Below are 21,324 nucleotides of genomic sequence, written 5' to 3'. Positions count from 1 at the left end.
AAACTAAGATCGTTTGGTATTATATTTGTTTCAGGCGTTAGGTGTTGTTAGTTAATTTTTGATTGTGTGTCAGTGTCAGTAACAGTTGAGCTTAGTTAATAAGAATGTCCTGTAATCAATCCAAACATTAATCTTTGAAATTAGTGGGAGAAATATTTACTATTTAATGACATCTAATAAGGCATTTAATGAATTATTATTACATATGTATCATTAAGACATGAACATTATTTATAAGCTAAATTAGCCACAGCTTGTACAACTTATTTGTTTGTGACTGTCAGGTATTATTTTATTATGAAAATCCTGTCAGCAGCAGCCTGAGCAGCACAGAGACACACAGACAGGTGAGCTGCGGCCTCTCAGGTGAGCTCTGATGTCATAGTGAAAGATCTAGCCAAAAGTTCAGGAGTTTAATGAAAAGTAATACAAACAGAAGTTTGTGAGATGATTCAAAGGTTTGATCGTCACTGTGTCTCTGTCATGAAACTCTTGAATTATGTCACTCAAATCCACAAACTGAAAGAAAAAAAAGTAAAAATCAGAGGAAAAATCATGATACAGTCTAGTCTCAGGCAAGTCAGCAAATGCACATTCAGTCAAGTTAACATTTTGCAGAGTCAGGCTCTCTATGTGTGTTTATGTGTGTGTGCGCATTTACCCATGAAAGAGAAAAGAGAGCAAGTACACAAACACAATTATTTTGGCCGTCCGACAAAAAAATGTCCCTACCAAAGTTAAACCAAACCCACGCCCTTGGAATGAGGACAGATTTTAAATGAGAGTCTCCTGCTGTATTTGCAAGACAAATCTTACAAAGAGCCAAAACATGCTGAAGTTCAGAATCCTATTGACTCTGCAATCAGTGTAAAGTCACATGTAAAGAGAGGAGGAAATGTAACTGATTTAGAGGCGTAAGATACAAATGTAAAATGGGAAAATCTATGTCCAACTTCGTTAAAATGTAATACTGTATTGGACAATGTGAGTTCCAACATCGAAAATATAAGCAAGACTTTTATTTCAGCGTGGTGTTGGAAAATTCACAAACTCACAAACCAACAATTATACAGTATTTAAGGTGTCTGACATGTAAATATAAGGATGTAAGGAGTAGTGAATGATACAAAGTAGTAAAAAGACTTTTTGTTAATTTTCATCTGAACTGTTTTGATGCACTATAAGGAGTTTTTTTGTTACAGTATTTTCTTTTTCAAAACCAGCAGGAAATTTTATAGATTTTGTGAAAAGCTTTTTGAATTTCGAGAAAACCTTTTGTAGCATGCATTCGATGTTTTTAAAATTGGAGTTTTGGTGTTTGTCATCTATTCTCAAAACTGAAAAAAAAACACATTAAACCAATGGAGAGAAACTGTAATCAGTTGTTTATTTTTCAAGTCATTGTTTATCATTTATGATTGTTAAAAATAGTTAGAAAACCATGAAAGTTCCCCCCAGAGCCCAAAGTGATGTGTTTTGTTCCACCAGCAATCTAAAACCAATGATAGAAATCTGAGAAATCCCGCAGATCCCCACATTTGAGAAAAAAGAAACAGAGAAACTTTGGCATTTTTGTTTGAGAAATGACTTAAATTGATTAGTTTTCCATAAAACAACTAATTGATAAAGCTTTCAGCATTAATACTCCATAGAAGACATTTTGGTTTACAGGAATAAACAAACATTGAAACTTTTATTTTATTCTCTGTGGATTTTTCAGTTAGTGTCAAAGATCAGAGAAATATGTCGAAGCTAGAGACCTTGCTGGAAGATGGACTGAGATCAGAGCTAATGCTCCAGCAGCAGCTCAGGTCCCTGAGTGAGGCCCTCAAACAGCAGCTGCAGGAGACAGAGAGGAGACTGAGAGAAGAGCTGGAGAGGAGGATTCATCACGATGCTCTCCTTTCAAAAGATGTGTCCAGTGATAAAAATGAACTGACCAGGTAGGCTTCCTCAATTTTATGTTTGGTGTTTAGTTATAATTATGATAAATCTGTTTTCTTGAAGACCTTTACTGTTATTTCAGACCTGTAGGACTGAGAAGATCCACCTCTACACCAGCCCTGCCCTCTGACAAAGTCTCAAACCATCCCAGACAGTCAGAGAGGCCCAACTCATCTGCTCCAGCCTGGATATCTTCATCAACCTGGAAGCATTGTTCTGATAGGACTTCCAGGCCAACCAGGGCACAACAGTGTGAACGTGCAGCTTTATTTAAAACAACACAGATGAAGAAAGAGGAGGAGGCTGAGGCCGAGTGCCAGAAGAAGTTCTGTGCTCTTCCTGTCCCCAACCACGTCAGTCTGCCCCTCTATCAGGAGATGATGGAGCTTAGAGAAAAGGAGAGGAAGCAAGGCCTTGAGCAGAGGAAACACTTCCTGCTCTCTGTACAAAAACCTTTCAGCTTCCAGGAGAGAGAGAAGGAGAAGAGGGAAAAGCTGATAGCAATGTTAAACCAAGTCTCACAGGATCAAAAAAACAAGACTGCCTCTGTTGGGAAATCTCTTCACAAAGGAGTAAAAGACACAGGTTGGTTGATTGTGTGACTCTTTTGGATGATGATGGCTAGTGGTGTTTGTGGCATAATGGCTGGAATCAATGTGAACATTTAGAGTGATATAAGATATGTTTATGTGTCAATTTACAGACAGAACATACTGACGGCCTACAGTTCCCAACCTTTTTGACTTTTGACCCTCCCCTTTCAGATCATTCCATTTTTATAAGTTTTAGAGGCCTAATTAGTTCAATTTCTCCTGTATTTCACAAGATAAAGATTTGAATTAATATACATAATTTGCGAAGTAGAAATCAGAGCTGCAACGATTAGTTGATTAATTGATTATTTTTTAACTATTAAATTAGTCGATTTTGATCATCGATTAATCGTTTGGAGTCATTTTTTAAGAAGAAAATGTCCAAATTCTCTGGTACCAGCTTCTCAAATGTTAATTTTCTTGTTTCTCTATGAGTAAACTGAATATCTTAGGGTTGATGACTGTTGAGGACGTCACCTTGGGTTTGAGAAACAGTGATTAACCATTTTGAGGACCAAACACCTAATCAATTAATTGAGAAAATAATCGACAGATTAATCAATAAAAAAAATAACTCTTAGTTGCAGCTCTAGTAGAAATATGTATTTCTTCTCTTTTCCTTGTTAATCATCTCCTGACCCTTCAGATTTATCTTGGACCCCTTTGAGGGTTCTGACCCCCAGGTTGGGAACCTCTGGTATAGTCCATAGATAGATGGGATGTAATGATTGATAAAACTATGTATAGTACAGCTTACATTCACAAAGTGTATTAAATTGAGAGTCTTGTATTGAAAGACACAATACATTTGTATCAATTGTATTATAATATTATGATAATAAAACTGGTTTTAAGTGCTATTTAAATGAAACCATCTGAGACATTTTGAGGGGAAAAGTCTCATAGACATATGAAACATGACAAGGGGCTCTGATAATTTTTGTAAGGGGCCACAAGCCAAAAATTTGGGGACTTCTGGTTTATTTGACAAAATATTGCATTTTATAAGATTATCATGTAAAATCATAATCAGCAAAGTAACATCTAAGTAATGCCTGTCACATAAATGTAGTGCATTTTTAGTGCAATATTTCACTCTGAAAAGTAGTGGAGTAGAAATATACAGTAGCATTAAATGGAAATACTTAGGTACTTTCCACCACTGCTACACTGTGACGTGACTTCAGCTTCTGCTTTACCTTACCGTAATGTTTGTGCAGATCAGGAGCTTAGCAGCAAAGTCCCCGTTCAGACTACGCAACATGAGAACCCCACTGCCTCCGGGAGGCCGAGACTTCGCACTGCTGAGCGCACCAAGAAGGAAAAGCTGGGATTTCTGGATGAGAAGCCGAGCTTCCAGCCAAAAATTATCCATCAGGTCCCTGATTTCAGCAGGCTGCACAAGGCCTTGCAGACAGAGGCACTGAGAAAAACACAGAGTAAAGATGTGACCAGGTGTCAACCCTTCTACCTGAGGACATCAGCACTCCCTACAAGGCAAAGTAGGCTGAGCCCTGAAAACTCACAGGTGAAATGTTTTCCTCTCCTGAGATCTCTGGCTGTTTTCTTTATTGTGATTATTTAAATGTATTGTTTTATTTCAGTTTTTTTATGTTGTTGTTTTTATGTTTTTTATGTTGCTCCTATAATAAGTTTCATAAGAATTGTTTTAGTCACTACTAAGGATGTTTGCTTATCTTCGTTTAGTTTTGTTATCTTGAATTTAATGCTTTAGTTATTTTATATGAATTTATTTCATTTAATTCAATTTTAGCATTTTCATAGTCATTAGATTTGTCAGAAGTAGAATAATAATGTAGGCAATATATTTAGAAAATTAACATCTATAATTATAAAGGATGGATGAAACCTGAAATTAGGAAGGAAATAAAACATCAAAACATATCCTGGACTCCAAAGCACCAGATGGTTTCATGTTACAGTTTTACATCACTTTTTTTCTCACACCTTCACTGCTTGATGGATGGTTTGAGACACATCAACCCACCACTTTATCAGGTCCATACCATTCTCATTTTAAGGGGGATGGTTAAACACTAGCCTTGCCTTTCTCAATGCCCGTCACCGTTCTGGATGATAATAATAATTGCCTGAGTCTTTGCTCATTTAAAAAGGTTTATACTACTATAAAACAGTTTTTGCAAGCTGTATAACATCATGTATTTCTGTGGTCCTTCAGCACTCACAAGTGTTTATTTCATAAGATGTGACAAAGTAATTTGACCAGGTCACATCTCAGTTTCTTTTCTGTTTCTTTTAGAGGAATTGGTTTGATAATAACAGGTTTATTGCATGGGTTAAGTTATTTTGTAAGCCTTATGTGTATTTTTTGAAGCAGTTCAGGCCACTTCCCTCAGTTGTGGATTTGTAATGCTATTTAAAACATGTACAGTAGGCCCTCTTCAAAGACAGAGTATTTCCCACACTTGAACTGGTGTATTTCAAACTCTCTCCACCTCATAACAAGTTTGACCGAAGCCACATTTCTACACTGCCTGTGATATACAACCATGTAATGTGGTTAATTTTTGTCCCTCAGGACAGCTCAACCTGCAATATCGTTCTATGAGATTAATCACATATTTTATAAGATTGTCACTTTATATGTCCATTGAAATTTGTCTGGGTGGATGATTCACACGAGGGCATCAAAGAGTAAAAAATGGTTATAACAATAATTAAGTAAGAATAACAGTAATTTACACAAATTCAAAGTAATATGTGGTGAAATGAACTTTGTGATCAGTGAAAATTCCTTCCTGTCTTCTTTTTATATATCCTCTGGCTCTGCCCAAAACTGTACAATTACCAGATTTCTGTTTAATGAATCTTGTCAGACATTTTGGGGCAGATTCTCCTGATTTAACTATTTCTATTTATAACTATAACTATATATATATATATATAAGTTAGATGTATACCGTGAGGTTTCTCTGAGAAAAATATTTAAAAACTCACCCACCGTTATTCTGAGTAACCTTTATGACTAACCTCAAACTGTGTAGTTGTAAAGCCATCAGTATCTCACCAGTTCATCTTTGTCTGTTTGTCTTTTTTCTGTGAATGTTGGTGAAGTGTTTCTTGGATTGATTGCTCTCAACACAATTGTTGCCACGTACAAAGACTGAAAACACAATTTTATAAAAGAAAGAAAGAAATCCATTATTACCAAGCATATTGGTTAGAAATTTCCATCTTTTGTACAAAATATCAGTTTACTGGCATGCAGTGTGGTTCTTCTCTGGTTCTCCTACTGTTTTTTCCATATTTCAAACAAATGACTGAGACTAAAAAACAATTTTTCTTTTTTTTTTTTATTTGGTTTCAATCACAGTGAATCGACTTTTTCCGTAAATTGATGAACTATTTCTGTCACTCTGAGTCATGTATGAGGGGATTTGGTTTGGTTGCTTTGGTTCCGCTTTGTTTGTAAGCACAATTTTGGGTTTTGTTTCTAAGTTCATTCTAAGGTAAAAAAGTTGATGCAAAATGGACAAACAGTATATTTTGTTTTTATTTCAGATCTCAAAAATGGTAAATAGTAGCATTTAGACTTTTATTCTCATCTACAGGTTCCAAATATAAGTAAACTTGGTAGAAGCAAGTCATTCGGGGCCTTAACATCACTGTCTACAGACACACTCCCGACATACATCACAGACGCTGCAAGGAAGCGCTGCATGGCCATCAGGTGAACTGGATCATACTGGCATGACTGTTGAACTTGAGTTTATAGATTTTTCCTCAGTATTTTCTACACGCTAAATATTTGGATCTACTGACATGCAGAACATCGTTTTCCTTACAGAAAATCAATGGAGATGAGGGACAGTAAGAATCAAGAGAGTGCAGACTGGTTGAAGAAGTACCAACTGAGGTCTCAAGCCATGAAGAGGACAGTTGCCCTTCATGCAAAGCTGCTGGATCCACACAACAGCTTGAAAGAAGTATATAATGAAAAACTGCAACACCATCGGTGAGCATTGGTCAAGTGAGGGCGTTCATTCTCCAATTTAGCAACCCTTGCAGCACACATCACAACAACCACACATGCCTGCCGCAGCAGCTTAAACTATAATCTTCTCTTACATGCAGGGAAGCTGACCAACAAAGGATGAGAGACTACATGAGGGAGTTACGGGACATGAAAGCACGAGTCAGTGAACGCCCTTATTTGTTCGAACAGGTGAAACAGGTAAGTGACATAGTACCATTAAACATTAGGTCATGTCATGCCTCTCCAGTGGCATAACTTTGACTTTGTATTGCCAGAGAAATGCAAAGGCTCATGCAGAGCAGACATACAGGAACAAGCTGAAGAAAGCCGGATTAAAAGAGCAATTTGTTGAAGAAAATGGAGAAGCAGCTGCAAGAGGCTCGACCTCGTCCGTTTCTGAAGATGATGTGAATGACTGCAGCAGAGAAAATGACATCCATAGCAGCGATACAGAGTGAGAATTTATAGCAAGTTTTCTTCATACACTATGTAATCCCACTGTGTCCGGTAAAATTATGAATAGCACTGGTACTGGTGAGCCAAGGACTTCATGTGGTTTGGTCGTATTACATTACATAATTTTCTGTTTACCCTGCAGTCTTTAGTGAAGAAAAGACAAATACTGTAGCCAAGTAAAAGTTTGATGTAATTACAATATAGCCATTTTCTAACCCAACATGTCTGATTTAGGGAAGAAAATGTAGACGACGGGGAGAAAATTGAAGATGTGGAAGAGAAGAGCGTGAAGTCCAAAGGGGATGAAATGCCATGATCAAAAAGGTTCAGGCGGCATAGAGTTTTTTGTGGCCTCTCCACTAGAAAACAACACTGTCCTCAAAAATGATTCATGTCACGGCTAACTATCCGCACCAAGCGGAGCTTGTTTAAGATGTGCAACTATAAATTAAGAAATTACAAAACATCTGGACTTCACAATAACAAATGTTAGGTATTACAAATGGAAAGTTTAGAGAACAGTATATGTTTTTTAAGTAATTAATATTTTATATGCTTTGAGTTTAACACTAGTATATATTTCAAGCAGATTAAACTGAAAATAAGTTTTGCTAAGTAATATGAACACTGTAATTTGAAGACTTGGTTACCAGAATAAACAGTTCAAAAGCAAAATGAGAACACCAGTTGAGCCCACTGTGCCTGCAACATTAATTTGTGTTTTACCCATTTTAAATCCAGAAGCTTCCAATAGACATAAAAATGATTATACTTGAGTAGTGAGACTATATTTCTGCTGCTAATCTTAGTGGTACTCTACTTTATTTAGTTCCATTTAAAAAATGTATATTTTTTAATTGGACAGGTCTCGTCAGGACAGCGAGCGTCTGACACGGGCCTTTCTGAAAAGGTCGGGTTAAAGTTCCAGTTATTTCTACAGCCACACTGCCCACTAAATAAACAGCCTCACTGTGCATCCGCATTCACAAAGACCAGTTCAGTGGTCAGCTCCAAGCCCATAGACCCACATCAAATACACTAGAACACTAACCTCTACTGTAAGCTGGTGCTTAGACAGCTAACTGCCAGGAATTTCAGATTGTTTTTTCCTGTAAACCACATAGAAATGTACACAATCATAATTAAAAGGTCATCATGGAGACCAATCAGTACATACCACATGGTTACTTTTTGTAGGCTAGTGTGTCATTCATTGAAACTATTTAGGTAATGTTTTGCATCACTTCAAGATAGCGTTAAAAATCATTTGTCTTAAGGCAATGCTATTTAATGTTGTGTAGTCTGCAGGTAAGAGCCTAATATGTCATAGTGAACAAAAAGGCATTCAGTATAACTGAGTGATAAAATAAGCATATTATTAATTTTATCATCAAAAATATATTAAAAACAAAAGAAGAAAATGGTGTCACATAGTACATATAGATGTAATAAATAATCACAGAGTCCCTTCCTTGAGATCTCAGACATCACATGACAAAGCTTCAAGGGCTTCATCCTGTCAGGTTGTCATGGGAACCGTGTATCCCTCCCCACTCTGCCTTGTAGTCCCTCAGGAGAACGCTGTGCACCTCTGAATTCCCCGGTGCACGGCTGAAAACAAAACCAATCTCTCCCAACCTGTTAGATAACATCCGAGAGGGGAACCTGCATCCATGAAATGCACGAGTGACCCGGCGCCTGTGACATCTATTTAAACGAACTGTAGTGCTCGAATGTGGAGGCTGAGAGAGGGAAAAAACACATCTCATTTAGATTAATGAGAGGCTTTGCGCTTGGCCACTGAATGTTATGATCACGCGATCTCGCTGTTTGAGGAGTGGCCCTCCCTAGCAGATGAACAATATAATTTCACCAAGGTGGTGCATTCAGGTCTCTTATTATTCCAGCCGCTGTACAATATTAAAATTCCCACACATTTAAATGCATGGGTTGCAAATATAGGCAACTAAGGACACACCCTAGAATAGATGATATAGGCCTCAAATAGGTCAACACATCACCTGCCTTAAAACATCAGCAATTGCACTCGATGGAATGTTGTGTTTTCTGGTTATTTTGTTGTTCATCTTGATTTCTTTGTTTATCTGTGTTCACTTGATTATAAGGTAGAAGTACGAAGGCCAAGATTTTTGCGGAGTGCAGTGTATGTTGTAGCGTGTGGAGTTGTGTGCATTTCCTCATATGTTTTAGTCCTTGGTTCACCTGCAGGAGGAGCTGTGGCTCGCTGCAGCCTGACTGGAGCAGAGGAGAGAGATCCCTCTTTTTCTCCTTCAGTGGCATGAATAATATCCCCAGTGCTGGAGAGAGAGCATATCAAGAGGCAAACGGGAAGGGGAGAGAGATAGCAGCCAGTGTGACAGATAAGAGTGTGGCAGAACTTGTCTCTCTGACTGCACCGTGGGCAGGGGAAAGAGAGAGCAAGTGCACCAGAGTTTCAGGCAAGGCTGCTGCCTGCACGCTCACAAACACACTAACTCACACACGCGCACACACACACACACCACACATACACAAACACCACACACATACACACACACACCCCTCAGCCTGGCTGCACCAGAAGAAGTTCAGAGAGAAGACTGACCTCAAGAAGGTATAGTATGTTTGTGCGTCTCTAGTCAGGAAATCATATCTCATGCAGCCATGTCCCCTCTTTACATCTGAAACATTACTAGCAAATCAACTGTGTTAAGCTCACTTGATGCTCCACTTTGTTTTTCCAGGTGGGTTGGCAGAAGTTTGGTCTGTGGATTCACTCGAGAATTATGGCTTTGCGAAAACTGAGCCTTCTAGTCCTGTAGAGGAGTTGTGTGTTTCCCCCCCCTCCAGAAGAACTTGTCTCACGTTTGCAGCCCGCAGGAGGATGGAGAAGCTGTCAGGGAAAGACAAGGAGCTGATACGAGGCAGCTGGGAAAGCCTGGGCAAGAACAAAGTTCCTCACGGTGTGATCATGTTTTCCAGGTAATGTCCTACTCAAACAGCATGCTTCAGATTGAATAAGACACATGGAAGAGAAGAACACATTTGAGGTTGTTTTTCTGTGCAGTTATTCCTTCATTCACATACATCCTAACAACACTTTGACCAGAAGTAATAGGACTTTGCTGTTTTATTATGTTGTAAGCTAATATTTGTGATGTTAGAATAAGTAACACAGGTGTAGAGAGAGAATCAAGCTAGATCCTTCGCTGCACACTCTTTCACCATGGAGGGACTGGAGGCTTGACTTGTTGCTTGGCGACAGACTGCAATAATCCACAATTTACTTTGAGACCGCTAAATCAGACACTAGCAGGAGAGATTTGTGGATGTATGATTTATAGATTGATTTTGTGTCTGTGTGGATGTTTGGCAACCCATGCCGTCTGTATACACCTATAGAATAGTGTGGTATGTGTCTATGGTAGACTGTTTGAGCTGGACCCTGCGCTCCTCAGTCTTTTCCACTACAGTACAAACTGTGGCTCCACACAAGACTGCCTCTCCAGTCCTGAGTTCCTGGAACATGTCACTAAGGTGAGCTTCATTCACCGCAGTGACCACTACAAGTACACAGACATTTGAAACCCTTCTTATGCACAGTTCTGAACACTTTGCTAGTGTATATGTGTGTCTCTGCACCTGTTTTTTTTTTTTTTTTGCATGCGTCGCAGGTGATGCTTGTGATCGATGCAGCAGTCAGCCACCTGGACGACCTTCACTCCTTGGAGGATTTTCTGCTCAACCTTGGGAGGAAGCATCAGGCAGTGGGAGTCAACACACAGTCATTTGCTGTAGGAACAACATCCAATAGTGCAACTTTTGAGAAAATTCTTGAAAAGTGATCTCAAATGAATGAGCTGTGAAAAAACATCTCTTTTTTGTCTCTGTTGTGACTATATGTGTGTGCCATCTCTGTGTGTTTGTGTGCTTGTTTGTTACGGACTCCTTCAGGTGGTGGGTGAGTCCCTTCTCTACATGCTGCAGTGCAGTCTGGGCCAGGCCTACACAGCGCCTCTGCGTCAAGCCTGGCTCAACATGTACAGCATTGTGGTGGCAGCCATGAGCCGAGGGTGGGCCAAAAATGGCGAGGACAAGGCCGACTGAGGCGCCCAGCGGGAACTGCTGAGCAGTTGCTGTCAAATCACTCATCATGGTTGCCATGGAATAAGGTTGTGTAACTTGCAGCGTTTGTGGCTTTGGCTGCTGTACATTTGCTCTGTGAGTGGGGTCACGTAGTGTAGCAAATGTATGGTGTGGTTACACTTTACAGTTGGATTGACCGGTCGCAGAGTTTATTTTCTTCGCTGTTAGCTAACAGGCAATGCTGCTGTACAGCTGCGAGGGTCTGAGCCAGCCTGCTCTGGTTCCTCTAGGTCTGGACCAGAGAAAAAGCATCAAGGATAACTGTTGAGTCTTTGTATATAATGGCTTTGATATATCTATTCAAATGATAACAGTGACTGTAGTGGTCTTTGTGATGTATCTTAAAAGAGTTGCACAGTTGTGAAACACTAGATCTTGTATTTAGGCATCACACACTACTCAAACTGTGATGGTTACTGAGGCCAGCACGGCAGCTCTTAATCTAACTGGAACACAGTGACACTTTACAAAATATGTTTTGGGACAAAGCAATGTGATTTTACAGAAGATTTATTTATCACCTTAATCATAATCATTACTGTGTTTTTTTATGGTAATTACACATCATTACACCTCTTTTTTGACTTTCTTATCTAACTTTGAACCTATTGACAATAAGCAAAGTACATTTTTAAAACAATGTTTAATAGATACTGACAAGAACTGTTATACTCTCTCATAGCTTTCTTCAGTGATCTATGACTGTTACAGCGTCCTTGTGCACCTTACTTTACATGGTGTGTGATGCTCTCCTCAGTAGAGGTTGTGAGTATTTCAATAGGCTTCATCTGACTGTTAAACTCTAACCAATAGACTGTTATGTGACCTTTAGAGTTTGGAAGTAAAGGGCATCTTGAAGGAATTATAACATCTTTGTTCCTTGGCTATCAGTTTCCAGTCATTGTTGGTGTGAAGTAGTTTTGTTGTACTTTAGTCGCTTATCTCAGTAATGCTTATTACCTGTGTTGTCGTGGCTACAAATGTAGTATTACCTCTGCTTTAGAGGCGGCCACAGAGCTTCTACATGAAAACTGGAAGTGAATATTTGTTTTGGATTATGACACAAAGGAACGCTTAATAATGATTTTCTTCTTAATTTATTGATGCATTATAATACTGTCTGCTAATACTGTCCAATATGTGTGTATTATTACTGCTGCCATAACACTGTATGTATCATCCTCAGCTGTTATTTACATTCATGGTCATAATGCCAAGTAACTTAGCAACAGTGCGCCAAGTATTAGATAATAACACCATACAACTGTAAATCCAAGCTGCTGATATGTGGTTATCGCTTTATTTTGAGTTTACATTTATAAAATTTATTTTTATATTCTGAAATGTATGTGTAGTTTAAAGGGATTGATTTTCCTTCAAATATGATGTCCACCAGCTATTTTACCTTGTGTGGATTTCCAGTACATGAACTTAAACCCAATATAAGAAAAAACTGTCAGCTTTGAGGATTAATATTCATCTTAACATCTTGTTGCCTTTAAAGTGGCAGAATAGTATGAATTATAAAGGTTTCAGTTAATCAGAATAATATGATATTAGCAATTTCTAAATGTGCAATCTTTACAGAAAATGATAAAAGCAGAGTTTTATATGAATATATTTTATCCCTGAATAGTCTATTCAGTCTGTTCTTTCCAGCCCACAGGTGTAATGTTTGTTAAACTGACTGTGTAGGTGGTGTTTTTATAGTGTTTCTTTTCTTAGTATCAGTACATGGCCCTATGCAGGTTGTTGTTCTCCGTCTCTATTTTCAATTAGCTGACAGTAGGTCTTTTTAGCAGGCGTGACTGACAGCTGGCTGGATGTTATGTTATGTTAAATCCAGTCCTGTACATATTGGGTGTGTCACTGTCTACCTCATCATTATCAGCTGCTATTGAACAGCGATGACTTCACCTAGTTATCCTTCAACCAAAAAAACAAAAAACAAAAAACCACACATTATTAGAATTAATGCAAGCACGCACTCTTTGTAAACTGGATTTCCATGCTACACTTTAAAAAAAACTTGTTGTGTGCTTACTTGAGACTAAATAAAGTGATCTGTGGATATTTTGCTGCTAAACGAGGTCAGTGTGTTTTCCTCGCTCTCAGATTGTTTGTCACAGACTGATGATAGTTACAGCATCATGGTCAGCGTTTGAAATCAATCACACAATGCCTGATTTCCTTCCCACTGACAGCCCATCCCCTCGTGTTACATAAACTCCAAGCGCCGAATGGCTCATCGCCCTTGGCTACAGAGACGAGGGCGACTTCAGGCACATCAGCCCACTTACTCATGCAACTGCACGATGTCACATCGAGAGTGTTTTCAGAGTATCACAAATTTGCCAAGAATTACATAAAATTGCCATTCTGTCCTCACAATGTGGATTGGTTTTAATTTTCCTTCAAAAATAGGTAAAGAATATTTGCATGTGTTTCTGCTTGAATATCAGCCTGTGTGTGTGTCCTATAGGTGAAGCCATAGTAATGAGAAATTGCAGAAGGGAGGGTACTTATGATGAGTTATCTGAATCCACAGGGCTCATTTCTCCCATATATACAATTTGGTTGTATCATCATAAAAGTCACATCCATGAGCTGGCTGTCTGTTCTGCTGTTGAAGCAGTGGCTGACATGGCCTTAATCTGTCTGACTGCACTGCCAACAGTATCCTCACTCTCTCTGTCCCAGTGAGAGTCTGCTGTATTTATGTTGGCTCCATGCTCCACGTCTCGCTTCAGCCTACAGAAAAATACTCAGCCAGAGTTGTCTAGTCACTGGGCTTCATGGAGATGTTGACACAACCCCCCTAAGGTCACCAACCAATGGTTAGATTGCAAAAAAACCCAAAACGCAATAAGCTACTATCAAAAAGACGTGTCCATTTTCCTTGTGCTAATTTATAATTGGTCCCTACTGGCTCCTTCTGCTGATTTATAATTGGTCCCTACAGCTCTACAGTCCTACCTTGTAGTGCACAAGGATTTGCTCTGAAGGCTGTCGTCTGGAGAGGAGTCTGTGAGAAAAGACAACACACATTATTTTTAGAAAGTCTGCAATGTGTTTTGGAATGAAAGGGTATTGAACGTTGTCATGGCAACTGTTAAGTGATGGTCCAGAGTCGTGTGCGTGCGCGCGCACACGTTTGTTTTTGATGAAGGAGGAAAGCAAGGCATTGCTCAGTCACTCAATCATCCTAAATCATACTGTGGAGAGGAATGGACTGACTGGGTGTGCAGGCTTAGGATAATGAGGTTCACTCTGGTAGCTGTCAAGGAGCTGAAGCCTGCAGCACGATCCCGCCAGCTCAGACAGCAAAGCAAAAATCGCAACAATGGGAATGTGCTGTCTGTCAGCAGCTGCAAAACAGTTTCTACACACATGAAGTACAACCAGTTAAAGGTAAAGCAGGTGTTAATCTATATAATTGTCAATAATTCCTATGAAAAGACAAAAACCAACAATGTGCTAGTCTGTCTCTCAATACTTTCTGAGTTTGCCACCTGTCTGCTGCACTCAGCCCAAGCCCATGGGTTCCTTCTGAAGATGTAATCTTCAATTAAGAGTCACAATTTCATTCAAATTCATTTTTAAAAAAGGCTCACTATTTTTTTAAAACAGCTGGGAACTGTAGTCTTTAGCAAACATTACTTAAAGAAGAGTAAATAGCACCTTTGTTGGGGACTATTTTCAGATGTGGATTAGTACACATCTAATGTTTTTGTAATTATTTACAGCGGCAGGATGGTGTTTGTTGGATTGACTATAGTGGATGTGGTCATGATAATGAAGGAATTTGTCAGCCAATGCACATCAATGAGCTAAAAACACATCAATGATACAGTTATCATTGAGTTGTTTTTAGCTCATTGATGTGTTTTAATAGTTTTTGGACAACAATGGAGCTCTTTGGCACAGAAGAATAAATTATATCAGGCTTTGGCTAGACGGACAAAACTTATTCATAGGATCAGTTCATTGTTGGGTTTTGTCTTTTTATGGGAATTGTTGACAATAAGCAAAATATAGGCTTATCATTTAACAAAGGTTAAGATGATCTGTTCAATTGATGACATTTGGCAAATTCTTTACACAGATTTATCAGCGTGAGTGGGAACAGAGTACCCAATTAAATCCATTGACAATGACAGCAGATTTCTAATAGTGAGATTTTTGGTTGTCCAAAATGACAAATGTTATGTAGCTATTGAGTTATGCAGCAGCCATTTTTACATGACCTGCAATCACCTGCAATGCTGCATTAGATGACTGTTCACGACACCTTTTAGATATCATAAAGATGGCAAATCATACATGAGACCTTTTATGATTTAATATCCACCTTGTGACACATTTTCTACCACATTGACAAAACGTTACCACAAAGTCCACTTAAAGCTGCTCTGGAGCTTTGGATCGTATCACATGATCTTCCTCAGCAGATGGAGGTTGCCTTGTGGTTGTGGTTTTTCTCAGCACTTTAAGGACTTCTTGTCCATGTAGGTTTAAAAATTGGGATTTCAAGTTGAAGAGGATCATGTAATACGATCGAAACTCTTGAGAACAGCTACTAAATGATCCTTGTGGTGAGATTATTTTGTCAGCTACTGCTTCCAAGGTCAAGTCTCAGTTTCCTCCAAATATTTTTGCTGCAGTCCGGATTTCACCACAAACCTTTGACATAATGAAAACAGAATGTGAATACAGTCATGCAAGTTTGTTAGAGAGAATATATACTCTATGAGAGATCACCAAAAGTTCAAATATTGTATTCCTAATACTTAATTAAGCCTTAATATTATGTAAATACTAAACAACACCAACTTATTAAGCTACATTTGCATGCTGAAACTAACCCTTATGGGAGTGACAATATGTTTGCTGCAGGAAGCAGAGACATTTTCTATTCTAAGCATCTGGGCAGGAGAAAGGAGAGCAGCGGGCCACACACCCAGAGGAATTCACCTTTCACTGACAAGCATGCTCTTAGCAGTTGCCAGGGGTGACAGGGGAAATGTCATGGACTTTACTTTTTCCTTCGTAACTGTTAGCAATGAAGAAACACTGTATGTATTTACCCCATCCCCCACATTTTTTTTTACAAACCCTTTTACTGCAAGAAAATGACATCCATCCACTGTGAGATATCTCAGTAAAACCCAACACAGGCACCACTTTGCTGGAACAGTAACTCTGCTGCTACCGCTTTCCAATGTGGTTTGGATAAAAGCAGATGCTCATGCAATTAATTGCCCCATACACGTTCTGATGTGGCTTCAGGGGCTATTGAGGTTTGTAGTATGTACAGAGGCTTGTCCCGAGGCTGGTTTGTATGCAGGCACACTCCTTCAAACACTAAGCTACCATGCACATGCATTCATTAAATGCTAAATGGATGCCTCTCCCTAGCTTTGTTAAAAAAGGGGATCTGGTCTGTGATTATCTTTAGAGAGATAGTTTGTTATCAGTAGTGTCAATTTGTCAGATATTAAAGTAATAGTTAAATATTTTGGGCTATTTTGATTTCTTGCTGAGAGTTAGATGAGAGGATTCATACCACTCTCATGTCCGTATGGTAATGAAGATACTGTCAGTGGCCAGTCTGCTTAACGTTAGCTTAGGACTGGAGTTGACTGTTTAATGACAATGGCGGTGAAGACCATGTGATATGTTCAAAAGCCGTTTGTCAATAGCTTAGTGTTGTCTGAATTACCTCACTGTAACAACTGTAAAGAAATTACCCATCCACTGATAATGATACTTAAAATGAAAAAAAAGAAAATGAAAAGCACTGCAGTCTGAGTTGTGAAGTTTTTTCTATATTTTTGTCGTCGTATCCTCATCTCTGGTTTGTTTTCCCGCTCCCTAGTTTTCAGCATATTTCAGGACATTGGTCGGGTGCAGTAACTTCCCCTCGTAAACTTGTCAAACCACAAATTGTTGTTTTTAAACTAGATAGCTTTATCCCTCTGTTTCCAGTCTTTGTACTAAGCTAAGCTAACCAGTTGCTGGTTGTAGCTACATATTTACTGTGTAAAAATGAGTGGTATCAATCTCAACTCATGGCAAGAACGCAAACAAGCATATCTCCCAAAATGTCTAACTATTTCCTTTAAATAGTAAGTTTTTAATATTGGTAATGAATCATTATTGTATGCAAAATATCATTTGCACATTTCCAGAAGGCCACCTGTGCACATTCAACCTCGCAGTATTACTTACCTCATGAAGTCTGATTCACTGCCTCTCAAAAACTCCTCCATATAGACCACAGAGGAGGAGAGCAATATAGTTCATGGCGCAAGATGAATGGATTGAGCTGAGTTAATTTTAATTTCAGATCACAGCACTTCACTTTTGACAGATGAAAATTTGTTAGCCTGACAGAGTTGAATGTCAAACACAGTCTGTCCCTTAATCCCAACCCTCTTGGAGATATAACAACCCACAATTACGGCAGGCCGGCCACATGATATCAAGTACTTATGATACACAAGTCTCATAACCAAGAGTATAAAGAAATGGACTTCTGCAAAAGTCTGGAAAACGAATGTACCTACAAATAGACCTCTGATGGCCAAACCGACAGTAGATGAACAGATGTGACAGGATATAGTAAAACTAGTTGAGAATGAAAATGGACAATCCCTTCTTGTATGGTCATTAGAGCCAAGAATACCCTAATAAGTTTTATGTTGTATTTTTCAAAGGAAAGCAAGTTTAATAATCTGTGAAACAAGCTTCTGCAAGAGAAACCCAAAGGACATGTTGGCAGTTCAGACGAAGAAAGTATGAGATGCTCTTTGATGGGTTTTTTTTTTCCAAATAGATTTTACTTCATGATTCTCTGCACTGACCACTTCATACTGCTGCCAGCTTTCATCTGTTTTATATAGCATGAGAAACTAGAATTAGGTTCCTCGTAAAATGGGACAAATACATTTCATTTCATGAAATAATGAGCCATCAATTTAAAAAAAAACTACAACTGAAAAATAAAACAAAACAAAAAAAAACACAACACAACTTTATATGATTAAAACCCTAATAAATCTTTCTCAGACAAAACACAAAACGGACTTATGTAACTGTGGGTGTCTCTGCCTGGAATTTCTTTCACTGGGTCACATTAACAGCTACAAACAAAGTTGTGTTCCCTATATTGAACAACAACGAGAGATTTAGGTGAACTGATCAACAAAAGTGTTAAAATTAGAATCAACCCCAAACACAAATCATAGACAAGGCAATGACAGTGGATAAACAACTTTCAAATATATTTTTTATCCTCTACAGGGAGCTTGGCCATACATCTTATATGATCTGTATGATCAAAGATACAGCAGCTGAGAACTGAATAGATATTGATTGAAATCAAATCAACAACAAGGCACCAACAAGGCCACGATACAAAACATCTTAAAAAAGCGACACAACGACTGTGACATAAAGACACACAGTAAGTTAGCTTAGTGTTTAGCTTTGCAGTTCATTCTGGACCTTGAAAACAGCATTTGACAAAATAATGTCCACTCAAGGTCCACTTACTCACTCGTTCTGGAGCTTTTGACTGTATCGCATGGTCTTCATCAGGAGATTGTATTGGCTAATTTGTCATGGAACTGTAGATGTTCAAACTTTCTGTTATTCCTAAACCCTGTCAGGGCTTCTAAGCTATATTGGCTTTATGGTTGAGCTTTATAGTTTATTCATGAAAGCTCCAGAAAAAAGTGAGTAAGTGGACCTTGAGTGGAGATGAGACCTCCAAGGTCAAGAATGAACTGCCAAACTCAATATTTCAACCAAAATGGATAAGAAGTCCTTCAGGTTCCAAAAATGGAAGGTTTGAACATCTGCTGTTTAATGACACATGAAGAAGATGATGAAGACCATGTGATATGTTCAAAAGCTGTTTGTCAATAGCTTAGTGTTGTTTCATTGAGCTCACTGCTTGTCTGCTGCCTAAAAGAAAGAACTGTAAGGAAATGACCCATTCACTGATAAAAATAAAACGCACTGCACTCTGGGTTGTGAAGTTTTTCACATATTTGTTGATGTATCCTCATCTCCGGTTTGTTTTCCTGCTCTTTAGTTTTCAGTCCATGCAGCATATTTCAGGCCATGCTGGATTGTCACACGAAAAGGGAGTGTTTCTTCAAGGCACAGCAAGAGACATGAATAACAAACTACAATCAGTTTACATTCACTTCCATGGAAAAAAAATCACAACACAAGGGAATTAAAACAGCCCCAAAATACAAAACTAGCATACATACAGACTGAATGTAAATCAATGAGATTAGCACATGTGAAACTTGACCTTAAGGACAAAGATATAAATGCATAACCCCTTTTATACAATGCAGTCAACATGCAGTGGAGCGGCTGATGCAACTTAGATGATGGTATAGATGGGTATTGTTTGAATTTTACTGTTTGTATTTGGGACATAACAAAATTAATTTTTATCACACAAACATTTGACCACAAATGATAAATGATTGTAGAGCCTTTATAGTAACAAAGTGATTTTTTTCAGCATTTTACAACTTAAAAATGTAAATATAATGGCTTCTGTTGGTTGTACTCAGGTTCAACATTTCACATAATTTTTCAATAGATTTCCATATTTTTGTCTTGCAATAAGAGATTCCATGGCATATTTTAAAAACATTGTAATTCCAGCATGTGCTTCTAATTTCCCCATAGCTCATACAACTTAAAATTAATAAAGAAAAATACAGCTGTATCACATACACAGTCAAAACAGAAAGATGAAGAAATACTCTGATTAAGATCGGGCAGCTCTGCAAATTCTTGACCAATCTCCAAGCCCAAAGCACAATATCAATGACACCAAAAATACTGTAGCAAAAATAGCAACCTTAAATTGACAATAGTTACAACAAAGCTTCAGGTACAGCTGCTTGTGCCTCCGTATAGAGTGTACATATATTACAGTACATCTCTGAGTTACATTCGGCCCTCCGTCTGTCCGCTCTCTCACTGCAGATGGCTTCACAACTAGCTGCCCTCACCCTCAGCCTCCATGGGCTCTGCTGCCGAGGAACCAGATATCACCCGTGCCCAGACCATCCTGTCAGTCTGCCGGGGGCGAGCCTGCTCACACCACCCACTCTGGTGGGAACTTTCACCTCCACTCATGTCCAAGTGGCACAACATGGACAGAGTATTTCTGGTGGATACCCAAAGGCAATTCCATCCCGGTCACTTTCATTACTTTTAATCACTTTTCACTTGCAAATAAAGCCATAGAAGAAGATGGAATCCCTGTCATGGAGCATCCAATAGTTTAACTGAAACAATTTGTACATTTAGGTTAATGTATCTGCTGTAGAGATTGGTGTGTGGTTTGTGTCTGTAAGACAGAATCAGGAGATGTTTTGGCAAACTGCTGTTTATACATTTATAGTGATGTTTACATGGATACAGCTCCTGTATTCTCATCATGACTCTGAGGACAAGCTGCTGTCCTCTTCCGTTTTTTTTGTCATTCCTAACAAGCCCAGTCTAGTCTCAGGGTCTGAGGCAGCTAAGTTGGAGTCTGAGGTCAGTCGTGAAAACGCAGCATTGCGCTATTTAGCAATCTGTGTTCCCCAGGTGAAGGACACGTGGAAATCAGCTTGGGGGGATTTGGTGTTACTGGTAGCCCATGGGGCTGTCCATGAGCGGGCTGGAGCAGTAGGGGTCTGGGGGGTCTTGGAGCTCAGTCTCATGGGTCTGGGCGTGGTCTTCCTCACCCTCCTCTTCCTCCTCTGGGCCGTGGGTTGAACTCTGGGAGCTGGCCATGGCACCGTAGCTGTGGTGAGCCGGAGAGGGCATTGGAGTCAAAGCCAGCTCTGGCTCCAGCAACACGGACGCCACAAACAGCTGAAGGGAGATCAACATCATCATGTCACACAGTAAATCACGGGGAGTGTATGAGATCAAAGTACGGTTTCACTAATGTTGGGTTTGATTTCCCTCCCTACACTTAAGAAGTAATTTTCCACAAATTTGTGTATGTAACATGATTATTGTATTGTACACAGTCAGTGCAACATAATATACAGTACATCTTTAACAATACACAAAATTAAGATCTTATACTGTATATTTCTGAATATAATGTATTATTCTGGATACAGTCTGAAAACC

At 38.9% G+C, this 21,324-nt stretch overlaps 3 protein-coding genes and 1 long non-coding RNA gene across 6 annotated transcripts in view; 2 read left to right on the top strand and 2 right to left on the bottom strand.

Annotated features, from left to right (window-relative positions):
* The first annotated feature begins 329 nt into the window (after positions 1-329).
* On the top strand, positions 330-7,689 carry fam161b (FAM161 centrosomal protein B). Its single transcript, XM_042436953.1, has 9 exons — positions 330-366; positions 1,721-1,943; positions 2,027-2,529; positions 3,758-4,065; positions 6,131-6,249; positions 6,367-6,534; positions 6,654-6,753; positions 6,831-7,009; positions 7,246-7,689. The coding sequence occupies exons 2-9, from the start codon at positions 1,744-1,746 to the stop codon at positions 7,325-7,327; spliced, it is 1,659 nt and encodes a 552-aa protein (XP_042292887.1). The 5' UTR covers positions 330-366; positions 1,721-1,743; the 3' UTR covers positions 7,328-7,689.
* A 159-nt stretch (positions 7,690-7,848) lies between these two features.
* ngb (neuroglobin) lies at positions 7,849-13,243 on the top strand. Of its 2 annotated transcripts, XM_042436959.1 has the most exons (5): positions 7,849-9,625; positions 9,885-9,993; positions 10,440-10,548; positions 10,686-10,805; positions 10,966-13,243. In XM_042436959.1, exons 2-5 carry the CDS (start codon positions 9,896-9,898, stop codon positions 11,116-11,118), a joined length of 480 nt encoding a protein of 159 aa, XP_042292893.1. In that variant the 5' UTR covers positions 7,849-9,625; positions 9,885-9,895; the 3' UTR covers positions 11,119-13,243. The 2 variants fall into 2 exon arrangements, with proteins under 2 accessions (XP_042292893.1, XP_042292892.1); XM_042436958.1 differs by having other exon boundaries at positions 7,849-9,993.
* Positions 10,643-17,574, bottom strand: LOC121914021. The gene is made up of 3 exons (XR_006100435.1): positions 17,389-17,574; positions 14,134-14,182; positions 10,643-10,757 (listed from the first exon to the last, which is right to left on the bottom strand). It is a non-coding gene; the product is annotated as an uncharacterized LOC121914021 (long non-coding RNA).
* A 2,086-nt stretch (positions 17,575-19,660) lies between these two features.
* tmem63c (transmembrane protein 63C) overlaps positions 19,661-21,324 on the bottom strand; it is a 30,452-nt gene continuing 28,788 nt past the window's right edge. For both annotated transcript variants that reach the window (XM_042389223.1, XM_042389224.1), the window contains one exon: positions 19,661-21,057. In XM_042389223.1, the coding sequence (XP_042245157.1) occupies positions 20,827-21,057 (231 nt within the window). In that variant the 3' untranslated portion in view covers positions 19,661-20,826. The remainder of the gene's footprint in view (positions 21,058-21,324) is intronic.

This window comes from Thunnus maccoyii, chromosome 16, assembly GCF_910596095.1.
Source record: "Thunnus maccoyii chromosome 16, fThuMac1.1, whole genome shotgun sequence".
Classification (NCBI taxonomy): Eukaryota; Metazoa; Chordata; class Actinopteri; order Scombriformes; family Scombridae; genus Thunnus; species Thunnus maccoyii.
The sequence above is the reverse complement of the archived record's forward strand: the minus strand, read 5'-3'. Positions and strand labels throughout refer to the sequence as shown.